Source organism: Bidens hawaiensis, unplaced genomic scaffold, assembly GCF_021521415.1.
Source record: "Bidens hawaiensis isolate Kalapana, Puna unplaced genomic scaffold, B.hawaiensis_p1.1 tig00001179_1, whole genome shotgun sequence".
Taxonomy (NCBI): domain Eukaryota; kingdom Viridiplantae; phylum Streptophyta; class Magnoliopsida; order Asterales; family Asteraceae; genus Bidens; species Bidens hawaiensis.
The window spans coordinates 2,851,339-2,875,146 of NW_027491068.1; the positions used below are offsets into that span (position 1 = coordinate 2,851,339).

At 38.1% G+C, this 23,808-nt stretch overlaps 2 protein-coding genes and 1 pseudogene across 2 annotated transcripts; all 3 read left to right on the plus strand.

Annotated features, from left to right (window-relative positions):
* Positions 1 to 1,451: 1,451 nt before the first annotated feature.
* Positions 1,452 to 1,985, plus strand: LOC143562721 (uncharacterized). Its single transcript, XM_077050455.1, has one exon. The coding sequence runs from the start codon at positions 1,452 to 1,454 to the stop codon at positions 1,983 to 1,985; it is 534 nt and encodes a 177-aa protein (XP_076906570.1).
* A 150-nt stretch (positions 1,986 to 2,135) lies between these two features.
* On the plus strand, positions 2,136 to 3,104 carry LOC143562709 (uncharacterized; annotated as a pseudogene).
* Positions 3,105 to 11,057: 7,953 nt separating this feature from the next.
* Positions 11,058 to 14,228, plus strand: LOC143563300 (protein IWS1 homolog 1-like). The gene is made up of 11 exons (XM_077050871.1): positions 11,058 to 11,177; positions 11,258 to 11,750; positions 12,233 to 12,352; positions 12,455 to 12,675; positions 12,761 to 12,890; positions 12,977 to 13,039; positions 13,124 to 13,201; positions 13,305 to 13,396; positions 13,487 to 13,552; positions 13,633 to 13,786; positions 13,866 to 14,228. The coding sequence occupies exons 1-11, from the start codon at positions 11,158 to 11,160 to the stop codon at positions 13,962 to 13,964; spliced, it is 1,536 nt and encodes a 511-aa protein (XP_076906986.1). The 5' UTR covers positions 11,058 to 11,157; the 3' UTR covers positions 13,965 to 14,228.
* The last annotated feature ends 9,580 nt before the right edge of the window (positions 14,229 to 23,808 follow it).

A 23,808-nucleotide genomic window follows, 5' to 3' on the forward strand; every position in this document is an offset into this window, starting at 1 on the left:
TAGATTGTTATTCCTTTCTTTAAATACGCCATGCTTAGTGGCGGAAATTGTTGACGGGACCCAAACTCGACATGAAAAAAAAAACAGATTTTGGGTCTACTAACATGACCCGTTTAAAAAACGAGTCATGTTCGGGTTGACCCGTTAACATGTTTACTATTAAAAAAAACTTTTATAATTACACTATGTTATATAAGTACATTACTTGATTCACTCGGTTAACACGTTAATTTAATTTTTATTGCATTCAAGCACGTTCGTTCATACATAGTTCCCCCAACACAAAATCCAACGCCACTATTTTCCATCTACAACCACCACCGCCATCTACGACCAAACCCCATACCCCACTTGATAAAGAAAAAAATTTGAACAAAAATGACAAAATTAATCAAAACCATTTCCTTTTCCATCTAGAGAGGTATGCTCTCGCTTAGTGACGCATGTTTGATTCTCACTTAGGGCATGTTCAAAGGATATACTGGTGAATAGACGAATAAAGGCTTCAACCGTGGGTTCAAACCGGATAGGGGGCTGGCGACCGAGAAGTCAACCTTTAATATAACCCCAAAAGAATAGGTTTATACGTTGGATTCTTTGGCTCTTTGCTATTTAAATTTTTTTTATGTAACGTTTGATATGCTGAAAGGAGGGCGGAATGAAATGACCCATTGTCATGAAATAGAGAAAAGTGTGTTAGGTTGATCAAATGAATGAAATGAACTAGGTAATAGGTCATTTAATTTCTCTAAAACAACTCAATTTCATTCCATCCATACCACATATTTTTTTTCATTCCATTCCCTTTTTCACCTTACATCACCCTCTCACCACCATCAACACCCACCACCAATATCGTTCACCGTCGCCGTTACCACCACCACCAACCATCACCATCAGTTTCAACCGCCCACCACCACCAAACGCTCGCCACTGCCATCAAACTATCCCCTGCCCCTCACCACCAAGCACCCGCCACTGTCACCCACCTCCACCACCGCCATCAACCGTCACCACTGCCCACCACCGCCATTGTCACCATCGCTTGCCACCTCCACCGTCAACGCCACCACCCACCCCACCCCCACCTCCAACCATCATTATCTCCCGTCGCCCACCACCATCCGTCACCGCCAACCACCATCACCGCCCACCAATGCCACAACCGCACATGTCTCCCCCTGACCACCACTCACTACCGTTTTAATTATATTTTTCTTTTTTTCCTGCCTATCAAACAACGTAAAAGAATGATTCATTTTAATAACTAAACATCTACTAACCCATTCCTAATTAGGCTATTAACACATTCATTTACTTATTTCGTTCATTTCGTTACCTGTACCAAATATAATTTTTTTTCTTCACAAATAACATAAAACAAGAGCGTAGGGTAAAACTGTGTACCGGACTACCGGCACTCTACTGCCTTACAACATTAACCGGAAGAAATGGCCGCCACCGCCGCCACGTCACCGGCCGACGAATTCGAAGAAGAATGCATCAGCAAATGGGAAGCCATCCGCCTCAAAACCCTAGCCGACCAATCGTACACTTCCTCCAATGACCTCAAATCAGCTCTCAAATACGCTAAACGGGCCCACCGTCTCTGCCCTACTCTCCACGGCGTCACCGAAACCCTAACCGCCTTCAAAATACTCACCGCCGCCGCAGAATCCACCACCACCACACTTCACTGGTACAAAATACTTGACCTGGAACCTTTTTCACATATTAATTCAATTAAAAAACAGTATGAAAACCTAGCCCTAGTTTTACACCCCGATAATAATAATAATAATAATAATAATAATAATAATAATAACACGTCTGTTGCGTCCGAAGCGGCTTTTAAACTCGTGACCGAGGCGTTTAGTGTTTTGAATGATAAGATTAGGAGGCAGGAGTATGATATGAAACTTAGAATTAGTATGCATGAGGCAGTGACGGTCGAGGCATTTTGGACGGTGTGTTTGTCGTGCTGATGATTGCATCAGTTTGAGAGGAAGTATTTGGGGAATAAGTTGTTGTGTCCTAATTGTAAGAGGGGTTTTGTGGCGGTGGAGGTGGATGTAGGTGAGAAGGTGCGGACGGATGATGAGAGGGTAGTGAGTCGGAGGGAGTCGAAGAGGAAGATGAGTAGCGTTGGGGATATTATGAAGAGGTCAGAGTTAGCTGAAAAGAATGATGGGTCGAAACATGCGGTGAGTAAAGGTAGAAAGGTTGAAATGCGGAAATCAGTGGATGATGATTACGATTATGGTTATGATGATGAAGATGGTGATGGTGATGGTGATGATGAAGAAATGATGACGTTAGCTGAAATGCAGAGATCGGTGAAAACAAACGTGAACGTAAGTAAATCGAAAGTAAACAAGAAAGATAAGAGAAAAAGAAGTGGATCGACGAGTAGTAAGTCAAAGAACCAGAATGTTGATACAATGACAGTGGAAGACTCGGACTTTTATGATTTTGATGAAGGAAGAGTGGAAAAGAGTTTCAAGAAAGGACAGATATGGGCTTTATATGATGATGACGGGATGCCAAGACATTACGGTTTGATTGATGAAGTGGTGTCAACGAATCCGTTTCAGGTCAACATGTCATGGTTGGAACCACAAGTTAACGGTGATGAGACGTTAACCAGTTTAGAGAAAACAGGATTTCATATATCTTGTGGAAGGTTTAAAGTTTCCAGGATAACATCGGTCTCGTCTCTTAATGTATTTCCACATATTGTCAACTGTGAAAGAGCGGCCTGAGAGGTTTATAGGATTTACCCCAAGAAGGGTTCAGTGTGGGCACTTTATAATGAATTAGCTCGTGACAAAAGAGGTTATGATATTGTTGTGTTTTTAACAAGTTATAGCGAGGTACATGGGTTAAGTATGGCGTACCTTGAGAAGGTGAATGGGTTCAAAACAACTTTTAGAAGACGAGAAATCGGTTGTTATGTGATTAAATGGCTTGAAAAACACGAGGCTCGATTATTTTCTCATCAGATTCCAGCAAGGAAGCTTTCCCAGGAAGAGGTCCCGAGTCTTTCTGGAGATTGTTGGGAATTAGATCCCGCCTCACTTCCTACAGAGATGAGCAAAACATGATGCTGGTCAAGTTGGGTGACCCAACCCGAGTCACCCGACCCATTTTCTAGTAGCACCATAAAGTTCCTGTTTCAATCTGTTTGGTTGAACTCTTACGTTCATCGATTAAGCGTCTAAAATCCGTTTTCAGTGTAAATGGTGCTGCATCTTCACTTTACATAGGCAAATGCCTGGGTCTTTGTAAGTATTTAATAATTATGTTACAACTTGAGAATGATAAAGAACTAATAGGCTTATATTTAACCTATATAACTTGCCATGTAATTAGCATTATTGTTAAGATCTTTATCAAAAGTTAGGAGATTGTATTTTGGATAATGAGATTGGATCAATTGAGCACAAAATTACGATCTCCATCATGGTATCATGCCACCATCGTTCCTAACCCTAGCTACCACCGAATTTTTTTCACCTTCCTCGTCTCATCTCTTCATCCTTGCTTCTGATCCTTTATCACTCTCACAATAACTATGGAATCCAACTTTTAACATCATGCATGGCCTTCTCAAAGCAATCAGTGGACGGCCCAATCTCAAAACAACTTTCCACAATATTCCCAAACCCCACAATATCCAAACAATTGGCACAGCCTACCTTATCAATACCCCACCATAACAACAGCAACCCCGGACCCGGTCTTCTCGGTCCTCGTCCCAATCAAGCTTATGCAGCGGCGTATGCACCCGCCAACATTGAACAAGCTCTTTATAACATGTCACTGAACCCGTCTGATCAATGGCACATGGATACCGGTGCAACGCTACACATGACCAACAACCTAGGTAATTTTGAGTCTGTTCTTAATACCGGCATTTTACATAATATTATTGTTGGAAATGGCACAACTATCCCGGTAACCGGACAAGGCAACCAATACCTACCACCACCTTACCCACCACTTAAATTAAACAATGTCCTTTATGCCCCAAAACTAATTAAAAATCTTATTTCTGTTCGTCGCTTAACTGTTGACAATTGGGTTTCAATCGAATTCGATCCTTTTGGTTTTCTTGTGAAGGATTTTGAGACCCGGATCCCTATCCTTCGATGCAACAACAGCGGTGATCTCTATCCCTTGCTTCCACCAGATTCCACACACCACACCTCTCCTTCCACTTTTGATGCAATTTCTCATCAACTTTGGCATCAACGACTTGGTCATCCCGGGCCAACGATATTACAATCTTTAAAACATTCAAATGTTATTTCTTTTAATAAATTGAATAAGAAAATTTGCCAATCTTGTATTTTGGGAAAAAGTGTTAAATTGCCATTTATGCCGTCTAATACTTTTATCACTTCACCCTTTGATATTATACATAGTGACTTGTGGGCATCACCAATTGTTAGCACTAGTGGCCATCGATATTATGTACTTTTCTTAGATGACCAAACAGACTTCCTTTGGACATTCCCACTTGCCAAAAAGTCTAATGTTTTTTCTATGTTTAACACTTTCTCTAAACAAATTGAAACACAATTCGAGAGAAAAATAAAAATGTTTCAATGTGATAACGGGACCGAATATATCAATTCCTCGTTTAAACAGTTTTGTGACCAAAATGGTATGATTCTTCGTCTTTCATGCCCACATACATCTTCTCAAAATGGAAAAGCGAAACGAAAAATCCGCTCAATTAATAATATTATTCGAACCCTTCTAGCTCATGCTTCTTTACCACCCACCTTTTGGCACTATGCCTTAGACATGGCCACATATCTACTTAATATTCTTCCTAGCAAACTTCACAAATTTAAAACCCCCACCGAACTCCTCTATCATAGATACCCCGCCTATGATCACCTTCGGGTCTTCGGCTCTCTCTGTTACCCTCTCCACCCGTCCACTCTTACACACAAACTTGCCTATCGATCTAATCCATGTGTTTTTATAGGCTACCCGACTAACCATCGCGGGTATAAGTGCCTTGATCTTAAAACCCATCAAATCATTATTTCTCGCCATGTTGTCTTTGACGAGACGATATTCCCATTTTCCCACCAAGTTTCAACTACACCTTCCGCCTCCTCTTCTTCATATGAATTCCTATCCACACCTCCACATCCACACCTTTAGAATTATATTGACCCAAATCCTCTCTCCAACCAAACAAAAATAATCATCTCACCTCTCCCCACTGTTCATACGTCACAACCCCACCCACAATCTAAACCTCCTCCTCAAGCTACTTTGGACCACTCCTTCCAAAACCCACCTTCCGGCTCCACCTCACCCACTTCTATGACCCAACTCACTCACACACCACAACCTAATATAGCCCACTCTACACAATTCCAAACCACTCCAGATTCTCCATCAAACAATTTTGATTCCCAACCTACACTTCATTCTACTCACCAACAAACACAACAATCTCAAATACCCAACCCAGTAACCAATCTAGCTCCCCCTAACCGTACCATGCGAACACGTGGTATGGACGGCATAATAAAACCAAAGAAATTGTTTAATCTTACCACAACCACCATTACACCCATTCCCAAAAACCCCGCTTTTGCCTTGTCCATACCGGAATGGCACAGCGTCATGACCAATGAGTATAATGCCCTTATTAAAAATGATACTTGGGAACTCGTGCCACGACACCCGCAAATGAATGTGATTCGGAGTTTGTGGTTATTTAAACATAAGTTTCGTTCGGATGGTAGCCTTGAACGCTACAAAGCTCGTTTAGTTTGTGATGGGCGTTCTCAACAGGTTGGTATAGATTGCGGGGAAACATTTAGTCCGGTCGTTAAACCGGCTACAATTCGAACAGTTTTATCTATTGCTTTATCAAGATCATGGCCTGTACATCAGCTCGACGTTACTAATGTTTTTTTACATGGGACTCTAAATGAAACCGTGTACATGTACCAACCAATGGGTTTTCGAAACAAAGAATATCCAAATCATGTGTGTCGGTTGAAGAAATCACTCTACTGGTTAAAACAGGCACCAAGGGCTTGGTATCAAAGATTTACAGATTTTGTGTTAAAATTGGGGTTTCGTCAAAGTGGGTGTGATAATTCTTTATTTATTCTACATCAGGGATCCGATTCGGCCTATCTTCTTCTATATGTTGACGACATTCTTCTCACAGCTTCGTCGGTTTCATTACGACAACAAATCATGTCGCATTTAGCTACCGAATTTGCAATGAAAGACCTTGGGCAACTTAGCTACTTTCTTGGAATATCCGTTACTCGCAAAGGTGACACTATGTTTCTCTCTCAGAGTGCTTACGCTCACGACATAGTTAAACGGGCCGGCATGGAATCATGCAAGCATGTTGCTACCCCTGTGGATACTAATGGTAAACTAAGCGCTGTTTCCGGCTCCCGGTTTGATGATCCAACACTTTATCGCAGTCTCACAGGGGCATTACAATACCTAACGTTTACTCGACCCGACATTAGTTATGCAGTCCAACAGCTTTGTATGCATATGCATGCCCCCATGACAACCCACTGGGATGCTCTCAAACGCATAATCCGCTATGTGAAGGGAACGATAGATCTTGGTCTCACATTGAGTCAAACGGTTAACCCGTCATTGCTCGCTTACACCGACGCCGATTGGGCCGGGTTTCCGGACACTCGATGGTCTACCTCGGGCTATTGTGTCTATTATGGATCGAACCTCATTTCATGGTCTTCGAAACGACAACCGACTATATCTCGATCTAGCGCCGAGGCAGAATACCGGGGTGTTGCTAATGTAGTCGCTGAAATATGTTGGCTACGGAATCTCTTATTGGAACTTCATCGCCCGTTGTCTCACGCGACACTTGTATATTGTGATAACGTTAGCGCCATTTACCTATCGGGTAATCCCGTACAACACCAGCGTACAAAGCACATCGAGCTCGATATTCATTTTGTACGCGAACAAGTGCAGTAGGGACAAGTCCGTATTCTCCATGTTCCATCACCGTATCAAGTTGCCGATATCTTCACTAAAGGCCTACCGCGCATACTTTTTGAGGATTTCCGATCCAGTCTCAACATTCGGTCACCTCCGTTTTCGACTGCGGGGGTGTAATAGGCTTATATTTAGCCTATATAACTTGCCATGTAATTAGCATTATTGTTAAGATCTTTATCAAAAGTTAGGAGATTGTATTTTGGATATTTATACCAAGTTAATGAGATTGGATTAATTGAGCACAAAATTACGATCTCCATCAAGAACCCTTGCTGCCATTTCCATGTTCATGCCAATCTAGCAGCCTTATTTTCTGAATGTTGTTATTTTCTAAAGCTATATTATTTTACTTATATTTAGCAGTCCATGTTTTAAGAAAGCTTTGGACTCGGGTCATCGGGTGGTGTTTTATGTTTCGGCTGTTTGTTGAGTGTTCAGCAAGATTTATGCTTTAAATTTGAACTCATCAGGTTTGTTTAATTTAGGGGTGTAAACAAACCTAGCTCGCTTAGCTTAACAGGGCTAGGAAACCATTTCAGAATGGAAGAGGAATCTGAGGATTGATCCATTAATGGGTGTATCCGGGTTATGCGGGTTGGGTTGCTAAACGGGCAGGGCTGAAGTTTTAAACAGTATCGCGATTGGCTGTGTTAGCTCATCTTGGCCCTTTTTAAGTTAACAAGTTATATTATTATTGGTAAGTTTTAACCCGTTGACTTAGTTGACTAGGCCCAAATTGATCCATTCACTAGTTAGAGGTAACCCAAACTCCAAAAGAAAATATTTTTTCCAAGTCAACCAATTTGTTGAAGAATAAGTCATGATTGACACTTATTTTATCTTCTTATAATTTTCTTATAAATTAATAAGTTATAAAAGTGTAACTTATGGAACTTTTCCTCTCATAATATAATTATATAAAATCTCAAACATCTTATTACTTTTCAAAAAGTTAATAAGTCATAAGTTTATGAAAATAAGCAAATCCTAAAAACCCCATAATGTGTCATGCTTCCCTCCTTTAACTACATGCATTGCCCAAAATTCCAATTTTTTTTGTTTTCGACGTAACACCGGTATTTCTAAGACTCGATAAAGAGTTATATTGCAGAAAGATCTCAGTTTTTTTTAAACAACCAAACACGTGAAAAAAATGATTTCATTTTATTAATACCAATAATTGCACCTTTACGACCTTCAAAGGTGTTCGTTAACACAACTTGGGACTTGATCGTGTACATCCCTCCATTTAATGTGCTTTACTTGAAAGTATATGTTTTACAACTTATTATCAACTCCTATGTGAGATCACATGATACGGTACATAAATAAGTGTTACAACTTAGCACAAACTCACCCCAGCTTACCGTACCCTTGTGGCCGCATCGTATGTCGCTCATTTTCATCTCAGCGTATGGTCAACATACAATAGTAGTTATGGGCATATGAATGTTAGACTAGTTGGCGTATTGTACACTACCTACATGTCATTTTGGGTGTTTTCACTTTAAACACCATTCCAAGTTAATTAACTATATAAGGTAACTTAATATACATCCATTAAAACATATCGTTCAAATTTTAATCAACTTCAAACAAAACTCAATTCGTATATTGTTTGTTAATAATCAAATTATCAGCATTTACAGTTTTATTGTGGGTCTTGAGTCTTTTCAGTTTTCTTAACCAGTTAACTCTCATTAGGTGCCCAAGTTCAAAGATTCATATTTAAATATCACTAATCACACTCTAACATGTTATACACATAGGTATATAGGCCTGTAAATGAACCGAACGTTCGGTGGGAAGTTCGTTTATGTTCGTTTATTTAGAACATGAACACAAAATTTGTGTTCGATAACTAAATGAACGAACATGAACAAATGTTCCGTTCGTTCATTTATGTTCATGAACGTTCGTTTATGTTCGTTTATGTATTAATAGAAAATAATTAAATATTATCTAGATATTTCATCTGCTAATAGTTTTATATTTGTTAATTTGTGTTCATTTATGTGTTTTCAAATTTAAGTTTGTTTATGTTTGTTTGTGTTCATTCACATTGGTTCGTATATGTTTATTTATGTTCGTTTATCATTGTTTAGTTATGTTTGTTTAGATTTTAAACAAACGAACATAAACGAACACAAATGTCCATTTTTAAATAAACGCACATGAACATAAATATTTGCTCGATTAATTATAAAGTTAAATGAACAAACACGAATATGTCATTGTTCGTGTTCATTCGATTGATCATTTACGGGCTTTCAATATTCACATTGATGAATACATCAGTCTTATTTTCTAGCCTCTACCGATTTTATTTTTGTTCGTTTGTGTTCGTGAACCGTTCGTGAACACATTAATTTTCTTATGAACGAACACGAACATAAAATCTCGTTCGGTAAGTGTTCGTGAACTGTTCGTGAACACAATATTTTCTTAACGAACGAACATGAACAAGGCCTTGTTCGCGTTCGATCGGTTCGTTTACAGCCCTATAGGTATATGATTTTTCCTTGTGTGTTTTAACTTTAACCATATATCTTAATAAAATAACCGGTAAGCACCTTAATCAAAATAAGAAAAAACCTATAAGATCATCTCATTCAAATAAATAAAGAAAAGGAAAAAAAAAACCACTACCATTTAAGCTCTTAAAACACTATATTTTTATTCACACACTGATGCCCTCAACAACTTTATCAACATTTGATTCATGAATCATGTCTTACCAAATACCCTCAAGTGAAACCAAGTTTAGATCAATTTCTTCAACACACATTCACTTCTTAAGTTTCATCTAACAATTATAACTAGTTGGTCTTACAGTTTTAACTAGTTTACTCCAATAACTCGTATGCATAGAAAAATGTCGCCAATCATCACAACCTCTTAAAAACCATTTTCTCAACATAAACTACATTTACCTGATCCATAATAGTTATCAAAGTATTAACATGTTGTTAACTAGCATATTTATTAATAGGTTATGTTAGTTTTCCAATAACAATTCACAATATATTAAACCATTTCATAATCAGTACCTAAAAAGCGCAGTGTATATATATCGTGCCTTTAGAAGACTAGGTGGAATCGACATAGAAGGACTGAGTGATAACAACAACAATAATTATACTTTTAGTTTCCTTTTAATTCTATATCTCATTCACATTTGCAAGGAAAAGATGCCGGTATCGATAAGAATTATCGACCAAAGGCTAATTTTTCCAACGGTTGCTTCATGCCTTTCGAGTATTAGCAACAAGAGGTTTCCCCAATTGTTGGTTTCTTTCAAGGCATTTCTGTTCTTCAGGTGGATTTAGGGCCGTTCAAAAAGTTCGTGACTCGCTCGAAAATAGCTTGAAAAAAGCTCGGCTCGAAAAAGCTCGATTCTAAATGAGCTCGGTTCGAGCCAGGGTCAGCTCAGCTCGTGGCTTGGTCTTGGCTCGACTCGTTGGCTCGTTTAGATTAAACCCTAAATATTAATATCTATATATAATAATAGCATACCAAGAAATAAATAAATAAAATTTTTATATATATTATGTCACTCAAAACCTAAAACCTTAAAAAACAACTAAATTAAAACATATAAAGTTATAAATTTTCTAGTTTATAAATTTTATATAACATGTATGTTTAAATTATATATCAAAATTTGTAAAATATAAAATATAAAATAAAAAAACAGTAAATATAAAATAATTTTTTTTTTAAAAAATTAAAGGAGCCCAGCTCGCTGAGCTCAAGCTCAAGCTCGATTTTTCAGCTCGATAAAAAAAACGAGCCGAACTCGAGCACACTCTGACTCGACTCAACTTGGCTCGTTGACAACCCTAGGCGGAAGGGTGATCGGGTGTCTTGATCATTGTCGTTAAAAAAAGTAAAACCGATAAATACTATCCATGTCCCTCAAGTTTGTAGTTATTACAATACCCCTCTCATCTTTAGCATTATAACAAAACCCATCCTTGATATTCCTCCTGTATATCATCATCATCCTTCAAGTCTCCACCTTCTCTCTCTTTCGTTCGTTCGGTTTATTCATCAGTCTATAAATCCAACATCTTCTTCTTCATAATTATAATTATAACCTCCTAGGGTTTATTAATCTCAGCCATGGGTTACGAAAACGATCCGTATGTTCCAATAACTTAACCTAGGGTTTGCTAATCCCCAATTCAATTAACCTAACCTAGGGTTTTAATTTCATTTTCAGGTACCGTGACGAAGACGGCGAGCCGTTGATGGATTTTGACGAAGGATTCCAATCCGATCACGACAACAACAACAATGATAATCTGGAAGATGACGTGGAGGATAACAACGATTGGCAGACGCCGGCGTTCAACGACTCCGATTCCACGTCACGGCCGCGTAAACGGTTGATTAAGAAGAGTACGGCGGAGGAGGCCGTGCCGGATTTCGGAATGGATGATGACGTGGAGGATGATATGGCTGCGTTTGTGAGAGATGAGTCGGACGGTGGCGGTGGGAAGAGGAAGAAGTTTGATGGTGGGAGTGGGAGTGGGAGTAAGAAGAGGGAGAAGATGTTTAGTTCGTCGAAGTTTACGGATAAGGGAGGGCGGTCGGGGGAGAAAGGCGCGTCGAAGTTTAAGGGGAGTGGGGGTAGTAAGAAGAGTGGGCGAACGGGTGGGCATGATGCGGAGGTCAAGGAGATGTGGGATACGATTGCGGGAGGTGATTCGGAGGTACAATTTTAGGTTAAATTTGGTTGTGATGTAAACAGACCGAACGGTTCAATGGGAAGTTCATTTGCGTTTGTTTGTTTAATTAATCAACGAAACGAACAAAGATTCAGTTGTTCGTTTACATTCGCATATGTTTGTTAGGAAAATTATTTTTAAGTACTTTACTTGTTTATGCTTTGGCTGGCTGTGTATTATGTCTGGGCATCCAGGATTAATACTGTTGTTTATTATTTTTAAATATATATATGTTCAATTATGTAATTATATGTTGGTTTGCGTTCGTTTATGAAACTAAAGAACGGACACAAACAAACTCATTTTTTTAATGAACAAACACGAACAAGAAATTTCGTTGGATATGTGTTGGTGAACTGTTCTCTTCTCCGATAAACTCTTAACGAACGAATATGAACAATGTTTTGTTCGGTTTGATTGGTTTCTTTAAAAGTTCTCAGTTCTGAACTGATATAACTATGATGCAGGATGACAAAGAGGGACCTAGGATGGTAGATGATGATAACTTCATAGATGATTCAGGTGTTGATCCATCAGATCGTTATGGTAGCGACCATGGTGGTTATTCTCCCAGTCGTGCTCCCCAGGTAAAAATATTCACATATACATGAACTTGAACTCGAACTCGAACTCTTGAAGCATGTATGTTTACTACTTTTTTGTTTATGGTAAATTGTTTGAAATCGTAGGCTGAGGAGGGCGAAGAAGATGATGAAATCAAGGATCTTTTCAAGATGGGTAAGAAAAAGAAGAAGAATGAGAAAAGTGCTGCAGAGATTGCACTACTTGTTGAGAATGTGATGGCTGAACTTGAAGTTGTAGCAGAAGAAGATGCAGAGCTAAATCGAAAATCACAACCAGCTATTAATAAACTAAGGAAGCTGCCTCTTTTAACTGAAGTTTTATCCAAGTAAGTGCATTATTTTCAAATGTCTCACATCTGCTTCGTATTGTGATTTTTTGACTTATTTATATTTTCACAAATGTTGATGCAGGAAACAACTTCAACTAGAGTTCTTGGATCATGGAGTTCTCACGCTTTTGAAAAATTGGCTTGAACCTCTCCCTGATGGAAGCTTGCCTAACATTAACATCCGAGCAGCAATATTAAAGATCCTAACCGAGGTATGTATAAAACATGATTTATATTAAGGATTATATTATATGCTTTTATGTTTATTAATTAGTTATTTGTTGTTATCCTGCTGCAGTTCCCAGTTGATTTAGATCAATATGATAGGAGAGAACAACTGAAGAAGAGTGGACTAGGAAAGGTTGGCCTTTTTTGGGTTTTTTTTGTTTTTAATTTTGGAACTAATTAAGATTAACGATACTAAATTATCATCATCTTTAATTAGGTTATTATGTTCTTGTCAAAGTCTGACGAAGAGACAACATCCAATAGAAAGCTTGCTAAAGACTTGGTTGACAAATGGGTAAGTACAAAGATTCTGTTTGATCTCAGTTATTAAGGTTAAATGTGTCATTAATCCTTGTTTAGCAGCCTATATTTACATTAACGTTTTATATGTAACGCAGAGTCGACCAATATTTAACAAAAGCACGCGATTTGAGGACATGAGGAACTATGAGGACGAAAGAGCCCCCATTCGCCGACCATCGGTGAAAAAGTATATTGCATTAAATATTTTAACAACTAACGACTACGAATTTATATCTTTGGTCAAGTTTGTCTGATCTGTTTTGGTACTTAATAACAGGCCTATGAATAGAGCTTCTGGAATGCAGTCTAGAGATGACGACCTGGATTTGGGTGATAACTCTCAGTAAGTTTATTTTTTTAAAATATAATAATTACTTCATGAATGCACTTTTTTCCTGTTTGATGAAATGGAGGTTGTTGCAGAGAACCGAAGTCTGGAAGTTCATCTTCGAGACTACATGCATCAAGGCCCGAAGCAATGCCACTAGATTTTGTGGTGCGGCCCCAATCTAAAATTGACCCGGATGAAGTTAGAGCTCGAGCCAAACAAGTTGTGCATGATCAACGTCGACTCAAGGTCTGTTTTTTTTAATATTGTTTTCTTCATATTATTTCCAACTATGATGAATAAATGAAATATTGTGATGCAATGACAGATGAACAAAAGGTTGCAACAGTTGAAGGCGCCTAAAAAGAAGCAGCTTCAAGCTACTAAGCTTAGTGTAGAGGGTCGGGGTATGGTCAAGTACTTGTAGACCAGGCTTGAGGTCGGGGCAGCAGTTATCGATGCCTGTTTGATCATTTGTTGTGAAGAAGACGAGAATACTCGTCGCTTGCTCAGGTTGCTCGATGGTTTATATTTTCAGTCGATCTATATGTTTTTTTAATATGACCAGATTTGTCACTGTTTTCTGGTGGAGGTAATCGGAATGACGCCTTGTCCTGTATCATGATAAAGTTGCAATATTTTCCTGTATTTTCAAGTTTATGTTATGGTCATGCATTTAAATTTTGAACCTTGTCAATCTCTCACAAATAAGTTTTTGTTATGCTTCTCGATAGTAATTATATTTTTATCAAAATTGATAGTTTATATTGGATTAAGGATACACACTAGTATTACAAAAAGTACGACTTGTAAACCTGTTTTAGCATATTAAGGATAATTGTTTTGGTTTTCGAATACAAAAGTCTATTTGAATAAACTTTTAGTTGTATATCATTTATATAGGATTGATTTCTTTTGAGAACTGCTTTGAGTTTTAAGAACTCAACATAGCAACTTTTTTTTTTAAATTTTTTTTACAAATGTGTAATACGTAAGTGTAAGTAATGTGCAAAAAATTACCATAATTCTTTACACACTGAATCGACTTTTTACACATGTGTAACTAAAGTTTAAACTTGTGTAATCAACAAAAATCTTTATTCTCTTTCCTGATTCATTTTTTAATCAAATTTAATCTCATCCACATATTCTAACTCATTTAATTAAATGTGTGGTCTAAAATTGAGTTCTTAAAGTTCTTACTACTCATCAAGTTTTCAAAATATTTCTCCCCAGTATACCTATGCCTACTACCAAGTTTATACATTTTAAAGTTAATCTATACTATATATAAAGCACTAGGTTAGGAACCCGTGTATTACACGGGTTAGACAATAAAAATCGTATAATTAATAAGGGTCAAGTTATTCTACAAAGAGTAATAAAAATGAGAAGTGTGATAAACCATAAATAATTGACATGTGTCAAGTGGGGACCAAAGGAAAAGGGGTATACATTTTCTCTCCCACATGCAAGGCACATGTTAATACCCCTATCATTTTAGAACGTTTATAACTTTTTCGTGTATATATATATATATATATATATATATATATATATATATATATATATATATTTTAAAATCATCATAATAACAAGCGTTTTTTATCTTTAATACGAGTATGATTTTTGTTATATAAAATTTAAAACAAAAATCACGTCATTGTGTCTTTTCGCTTATCATTGTGCCTTTTTCGTCATTGTGTCTTTTCGCACACCATTGTGTCTTTTCGCTTATCATTGTGTCTTTTTTCGTCATTGTGTCTTTTTGCACACCATTGTGTCTTTTCGCTTATCATTGTGTCTTTTCGCACACCATTGTGTCTTTTCGCTTATCATTGTGTCTTTTCGCACACCGTTGTGTCTTTTCGCACACCGTTGTGTCTTTTTTCGCACACCATTGTGTCTTTTCGCTTATCATTGTGTCTTTTTTCGTCATTGTGTTTTTTTGTCATTGTGTCTTTCAACTCATCATTATGTTTTTTTAAATACTAATAACATTGTGTAATAATAATATGTAAAAATAATGATAAAATAACAACAAATTATCTAATACATAAAACACAATGATTAATACATGTTACACAATAACTTGAAACATAAAACACAATGGTGAATACGTATAACACAATGACCTAAAACGTAAGACACAATGGTGAATATGTATAACACAATGGCCTAAAACGTAAGACACAATGGTGAATATATATAACACAATGACTTGAAACGTAAAACACAGTGGAAACAACATATTACACAATGACACAATGAACAACAAAAAAACACAATTAAAAAACCCATTAGTTTTTTTTTAATTTTTATATAACAATATGATACTCATATCAAAGATAAAAAACGCTTATTATTGTCAGGGCATGATTTTTATGCTGAGGATCCATTATCCTTGACTATCTTGTGGATAGATTATTCTTAAGATATGTTTCAAGTTACGAATGATCAAGGATACTCGGTATTACTTATTTACTAATGATTGCGTTTGAATGGTGATGTGTTAGCCAGGTATAATGACTTTATGACTCGGTCTACCGAATGTTTCGCTACAAGGCACCCGCGACACGTGGTCAAGGCTGAAGACTAAGCTAGTGGGAGAAGTGGCGGATTTATAGGACTTCCTGTTGAGTCACCGATAACTGAGTAGTAAGGATATATCATTATTGAAGACGTGCTTGGATCAACTATCCTTATGAAGAAGTCTCTAGCTGAACCTGGATCCAAGATCCTTAGTCAACATTGCTATTAATGGATGATTATCATATGAGGACTGATGTTTAATAACAACAACGGCTCCTAGACCTAGTCTACCGCTTATTTCGTCACTGAGCTTCTATAAGCACGTGGTCAAAGAGCACGATGGAGAAGAGTGAAAGACTAGCGGGTTTATAGGACCTAATAGTTAGTTAGTTATTATTTCTTTTCTTTATATACTGAGTTGTGATCAACCTTAGACACATTCGCACGAACTCTAGCTGCTAAGTTATCTGTAATCATACACACACATAACATTCATTGTATTCGTTGATCAACATCTCCACCTTTGTAACCTATTTTTCATATTAATAAACCGGTGATCGACGAGTTGTCATCACCCGGGGTTTTTTTCTTTTGATCTGAACAAGGTCAAAAGGTTTTTCCTCGCAACAAATCACTATGTTCACTCAATTTTCATTTATATAATCGTTATTATTAGCATAGCACTACACCTCACTTTTACGGATTTGGATTCATTATCCTTAGCAGATTTTTATCCAAAACAATTTGGCGCCCACCGTGGGGCAATTGGTGATATAATCCATATTATTCCAATCACTTTCAACCTTTTCATACCCATATCATTATCAATGGTCTCTCAATCAACTTCTGCTTCATCAACCATGCCATCTACGGTTCCTCTCACATCAAGGACGTTGCCGCCAATGCCTCCGCCAATCACGGGAGCACCTCGGCCTGTTGCTGCCGGAAGCAAGACACAGCTGCCAGTCTTCCAGAGCTCAAGAACCACTGCTGCCACCCTGGTAGTTAGTACTAACAATGATGTTTCATCTATGTTTTCGCAGGTTAAAGCATACATGGAGCAGCAGAACAAGACCAACCAGAGGATCCTTCGTGAGATAGAAGATCTCAAGAAGACTAAGAGGCCAGCGGAGGACCACACTCCCCTGATGCCCAGGATGCTGGATTTCACCAGTCCAGGATCCATAGCTCAGTTTACTCAAGGATCCTCTTACTTCCAGCAAGGATCATCTATCCTTCAATCGGGTCCATGGGTCAGCTAGCTCAAGGATCCTCAACTCTCCCACGAGGATCTTCCATCCTTCAACCAGGACCCTCTGGATGGTATCATCAAGGATCCTATAATTCCCAATCTCAAGGATCCTTCTTTCAGAATCAAGGATCCTCAGGAGTTCAACATCAACGATCCTCCGAAGTCCATGAAGGAGATATAATCCTCATGCAAACCATAGCTTATGGAGGACCAACTCCTATTGCAGACTCCTCTTATCCCAGTGACTCATCCGGGATGCCAACCTTCACCCAGCAAAGAGGTAACTTGTATGATCCTATATCCTTTAACGCTAACCGTGGTCCCATGCAGGATGCAGGCATCAACCAAGCTATGGCCAAGGAGCTACAGAAGCTCAAGGATATGATATCCAGTGTTCCCGGAGTGATACGACCAATCCCCGAGATACCTGAGGGAAGCCACAAGTTATCCAGATTTGCTCCACCTATCTGTGATGCTGAAATCCCGAAGCGATTTCAAACCCCCAACATGAAGACTTACGATGGGACCACTGATCCTGAAGAACATGTGGCACAATACAGAGAAAGGATGGAGATCAACCCTATCCCGGAGAGACTCAAGGAAGCTTGCTTATGCAAAGGCTTCAGATCCACACTCACAGGGTCAACATTAAAATGGCTGCTAAGTCTTCCTCCCTTTTCAGTTACTTCTTTTTCACATTTAGTTAACTTGTTCAACAGCCAATTTTCCTGTTGTAGGAAATTTGAGAAGTTAACTAGTGATTTATACCGAGTTATCCAACCTAGTGATGAATCCCTTAGGGATTTTGTTACAAGGTTCTGCAGGGAAGCTCTAGAAATCCCTAATTTTGACATGGGCACTACTGTTGAAGCATTCAAGATGGGACTTCAGAAGGGCTCCCCCTTTTATGATGATCTTGTGATGACTCCTTGCAGGTCTCCAGATGAAGTAAGAAACATGGCACTTAGATTCATACGGTTGGAAGATGACAAGAGGATCCATGATCGTCTGGGGAATCAAACAAAGCAAGAATCCTCTGACAAGAAGCAAGGATTCTCGTTCAAGAACAACAACTCGAAGCCCTACTCCAAATTCAACAATCAAAACGTTCGAGCTGTTGAAGAAGAGGATGATGATGAGGACTACCCCAACATTTCATAATATTATTTCTCCGTTGATACCCATGGCTTAATTTGTGCCATGAAGGATCTAGGGGAAAAATCAAGGTGGCCCCGAAAGAACGAGAAGACAACCACCTTCAAAGACAAGTCTAAGTGGTGTGCTTTCCACGAAGATTTTGGCCACATGATAGATGAGTGCATTGGCTTAAGGAGGGAAATCGGATACCTCCTAAGCAAGGGCCACTTCAAAGAGCTCTTGGGAAGGAAGAATTCCAAGATCCAGGATCCTGAAGATCTTCCACAAAAAGCAACACCACCACCACCAGATGCTCACGTAATCAACTTCGTCTCCAGAGATTACGACATATTTCAAACTTCTTGTCCTAAAGAAGAATTCAAGCTGGACGATGAAAGAAGGCCACTCATCCCCACTACTCGAATAACTGATGAGAGAATATTCTTCGATTCGAGTATCCAAGATCCTCACCAGGATGAACTGGACGTGCGAATGGTCAATTTCATCTCTGGAGGATCCGACATATGTGAAACTTCCTTCTCATCAGCAAAAAGGCTCGCCAAAGAGATCAAGTTGGATAACGGAGACCGACCAATAGTATCCACCACTTTAACGACAGACAAAAGGATCTTCTTCGATGAGGAAGACAAACTAAACATCCAGAATCCTCACCATGACGGTTTGATTATTACTTTATTTATCGCTAACCATTATGTACGCAGGATCCTAGTGGACGGTGGAAGCTTAGTCAACATCATCAAGCATGATGTCCTTAAGAATATGAACATTCCAGATTCCGAGATCGTCCCTAGAACATCAGTGCTAGTGGGTTTCAGCGGAGAAACCAAGAAGACATTGGGGGACATCAACCTCCCAATTTATATTGAAGGGTTAAATTCATATAAAAAATTCTGTGTTATTGATAACCTTTCTTGTTGCAATGTTATTTTAGGTAGACTCTGGCTACATGGGATGAAGGCGGTGGCCTCAACTTACCACAAATACATCAAACTACCTACCCTATGGGGGTTGTGAAGATAGTTGGTGATCAGGCAGAGGCCATGAACTATTATTCCTCATCAATGAAGCCAACCGCCAAGCAGACTATAGCAAAGCAACCACAGTAACATCCTAGGGACGTGCTGGAAGCTCGGGAGAAGGACTTAAAGGAAGTATCCTTGGACCCCGAGGATCTAGATGTAAAGTGTTCCTAGGATTTAGTATCCCCAGCAGAATTGAGGAGGATATGTTATCCTTCCTGAAACAAAGAAAATCCACGTTTGCCTTCAAACATTCAGACATGACAGGTATTTCAAAGGAGGTAATCACTCATAAGCTCGGCCTTGATTTATCTATTAAACCCATCCATCAGAAGCGAAGGAAATTCGCTCCTGAGAGGAACAAGATCATACAAAGAAGTTGAAAAACTTCTTAAGGCCGGTATGATCAGAGAGGTTCAATATCCTCGATGGTTGGCTAATGTGGTTGTAGTTTCAAAAAAGAATGGAAAGTAGAGGGTATGCGTTGATTTTACAGATTTAAACAAGGCATGTCCCAATGATCCTTTCCCGTTACCACATATAGACTCCATGGTGGATGCAACGGCAGGACATGAAATGCTTACCTTCATGGATGCTTCCTCTGGATTTCAGCAAATTCAGATGGAACCATCTGATCAGGAGGATACCGCATTCATGACTCCTACCGGCATATATTGCTATATTGCTATGCCATTTGGACTAAGAAATGCAGGGGCAACATACCAAAGACTGGTCAACATGATGTTCAAGGATCAGCTAGGCAAAACCATGGAAGTCTACATAGACGACATGGTGGTGAAGTCAAAGAAAGCTGAAGATCACCTCAGGGATCTTGAAGAAGCTTTCAATATCCTTGACCAGTATAACATGAAACTGAATCCGTCAAAATGCCATTTTGGTGTTAAGGCTGGAAAGTTTCTGGGATATATGGTGACTAAAAGAGGAATTGAAGCAATCCCATAGCAGATTGAAGCCATCATCAACCTAAAGTCGCCTACAAACGCCAAGGATGTTCAAAGGCCAATAGGAAGAATAGCCGCTCTCAATCGATTCATCTCAAGATCCTCCGAGAAATGCAAAGACTTCTACGAAATTATTAGAAAGAATAAGAAGTTTGAATGGACAGAAAAACATGAGGGACAGGTGGCGGGTCAAGACTCATTCAATGTAGCGTTACGTGGCAGTTACGATTATATTGAAGGCAATGGCGGATTTTTAGGGATTATTAGTTAATAGTCTTTATTATTCATAACTCCATTGAGTTATTATCTTTGATGTATAAATAGAGGCTATGATCAGTTAGGAAAACACACAACAACACACTCTGCTCGCTACGAATTCAGCAGCATACACACACACATAGCTTTCATTGTAATACTGATAATAATCTCCAACCTTGTATCCTCATTTTTGATATTAATATAGTGGTGATCGACGAGTTGTCATCACCCGGGGTTTTTGTGTCGGCGATCCGAACCAGATCAAGGGCTTTTCCCCGTAACAAATCCGTGTGTTTGTGTTTGCAATCGATACATAATTGTTTTCATCACCATAGCACTAATCCTCACTAAAAGAATTTGGATATATTATCCTTAGCAGATTTTTATCCAAAGCACATATTACATATAATAATGAAAAATGAAAAGTTCATAAATTACTAAAATTACAAATAAGTTGCAAGTTTTATATTACAAATAAATTGCTATAGTTTTGCTGAAACATTAACAAATCATACGTTGTATACCAATAAAGCTTATACAATTTTTTTATTTGAACTAATTGTTAGTTTCCCTTACCATTGATGATATCATCTGATGCCCAATTATTGTTTCTATTATTACCTGCAATTCACAACAAAAAATAACCAAACTAACCATGATTTAATACCCAACACTTGTCTCATTTATTCAGTTCAATTTTTATGTTCATAATCAATCAAATAGAGAGAGAGAGAGAGAGAGAGAGAGAAAGGAAAGAAAAATTGAGTAAATTCAATACAGCTCAATTTCAAAATAATAAGGTTTTTGTATTCATATGTGACACTCATATTGCTAATCAAAATACTGGATAAGGAGTGTTCTGGTTCCAACCGGTTCATACGAAATTAGTCACTTGACCTTCTACCCAACCCACTTATGTTTTTGATCTTGTAAATAAGGTTTTTTTTGGTCAAAATAACCTAGAATAATCTAATCAATTGGTTTCTACCCAACTCGTTAATGTTTCCGGTCATGTTTTTATCATGGTACATCCAAATTTGTCATTGACAAAAGGAATCTATTGGACGCAACTTGGAACAAAATAAAACCAAGAGTCAATATACTTCAGGTTTTTGAGAAGAGTAAATAAGTCATTTGGATAATCATAATCAATAAAAGGGGTGACACAGTGAACATGACTTTATAATATGAATCATACTCCCTTAGTTGTAATCCACGATAAGGCTAGATAAGGAATGGATGAGATAATGATAAGTCTATATAAGAAATGTTTTAAATCTTAATTAATTTTTAGTTTTAAATTATAAATTTAATTAGAAATTATAGGTTAATACATGAGAGTGTCACTTGGCAAACTATTAGACCAACTAAGGGGTTTGTGGTTCAATCAATATTTTTGTTTATTATAATAGTAGATGAGTGAGGGATCTCTTACTCTTGATTTTTAAGAGGTGTCAAACTTGTTGATTTAAGACCATAATGCATATGATTTAGATATTTTAGAGGCAATTTCTTTTGACAATTGTCTTTTAGCGAGTTGATTTTAAGTATTCAATAATAATTAGAATTTTGGTCCTTTAACTTTAATTACATTTTGTTAATTTATAGAATAGTTACATATATACCCTTTATTTTAAAACAACTACCCTCATGACGTTTAAACGTTTATAACTTTTTAACTCATTAATATTATTTAAAAAACATTATACCATATAAACGAGTATTTTATTCTCTTTATTTTGAGTATGGTATTGCTATACTTTTTTCATTTTAAAAACTTAATGTGTTATGTGATAACGATTAAGAACCGGTAAACGGGTCGGGCAGGTTCGCCGTTCGAGTCATGGGTCTAAAAGGTTAAGGTTGGAATGGGTCGATACAAAAAAGGTTAATTTGGTTTGGTTTGGTTCGGGACGGGTTCGGGTCGAAAGGGGTCAAATCAGTACGGATTTCGGGTTATAACAGTGTCAGGCGGAACAGGTGACGGGTCAAGACTCATTCAATGTAGCGTTACGTGTGCACCGACACCTAATTGCGCGCGTACAGTCGTTTGACATGCTTACTAACACCGTACACCGGTTGAGCTTCCAATGCCGCATTACAAGCATACTATCGCTGGGTTACGAGTATACTGTTGTGAAGTCACGCACTTACGGAAACGGTAACACGGTTATGCGCTCGTTGCCATCTTTGCGTACATACCCAGCTGCATTGTGCGGGCACCTAGCTAGTATTATATTAAAATTATCTTTTAAGTAGTTCAGTAAAATACGTACTGTTTTCATTTAGGGTAAACTTCAAGGATGGTGTGTAATTTATTCCCACTTTGTAGAAATTATGGATCTATTCTAAGTATTCTCTAACGTTTTCCATTTTAATGATTGCGTGCTGGTGTAAATAGAAGGCGCGGGACAATTTAATCTTCTCCAACAGGCCCATAAAGATCAGGAATATCTTGGTGACATCAAAGTTTTAAGCTTTTTTAGATCTGTCTAAACATAAATTGGGATAAGTGGAAGTTACCCCTATATAATTTGTACTTTATGCTTTTTTTTGTTTAATTCCTTCTAGTTTCTTGCTAACATGGGCTATTCTTTTGTGTCGAATGAGACATGCAGTTCCAAAAAAAAAGAAATACTCTAATGTTTTTCAATTTGTGAGCCATTGTTTCTTTGGCTAAGGGTGGGCGGGGCACCCAACTCGACACCTGAGCTTGCGGTACTTCTTAGCACACTGCACTCCCTCTTTGTAGGTGGGAATTTGGGTTAGAATTCGAGTTCCGCTGCTTGGAGAGGATATAAGGCTAGTGTGCGGATGGATTGAGCTAAAAGTTTAGCGAGCATGAGAACTTGGATGGACACATTGTCTCTTTTAATTTGAGTTGTTGTGGGTTAAAACACGGGCACATTCTAGTTGGGGGGTTCTTGTGGCTTTTAGTGGCAGTGCCCCACCCTAACCAATATTTTAGTAAAGTTTATTTTCACATTTTTTAGAAGATTTAACCCTTATTTTTTTTAACGCATCTTCTTTAGTCTTTACCACTTCACAAATAAAAACCGATTGATGACAAAAATAACCATTAAATTTATG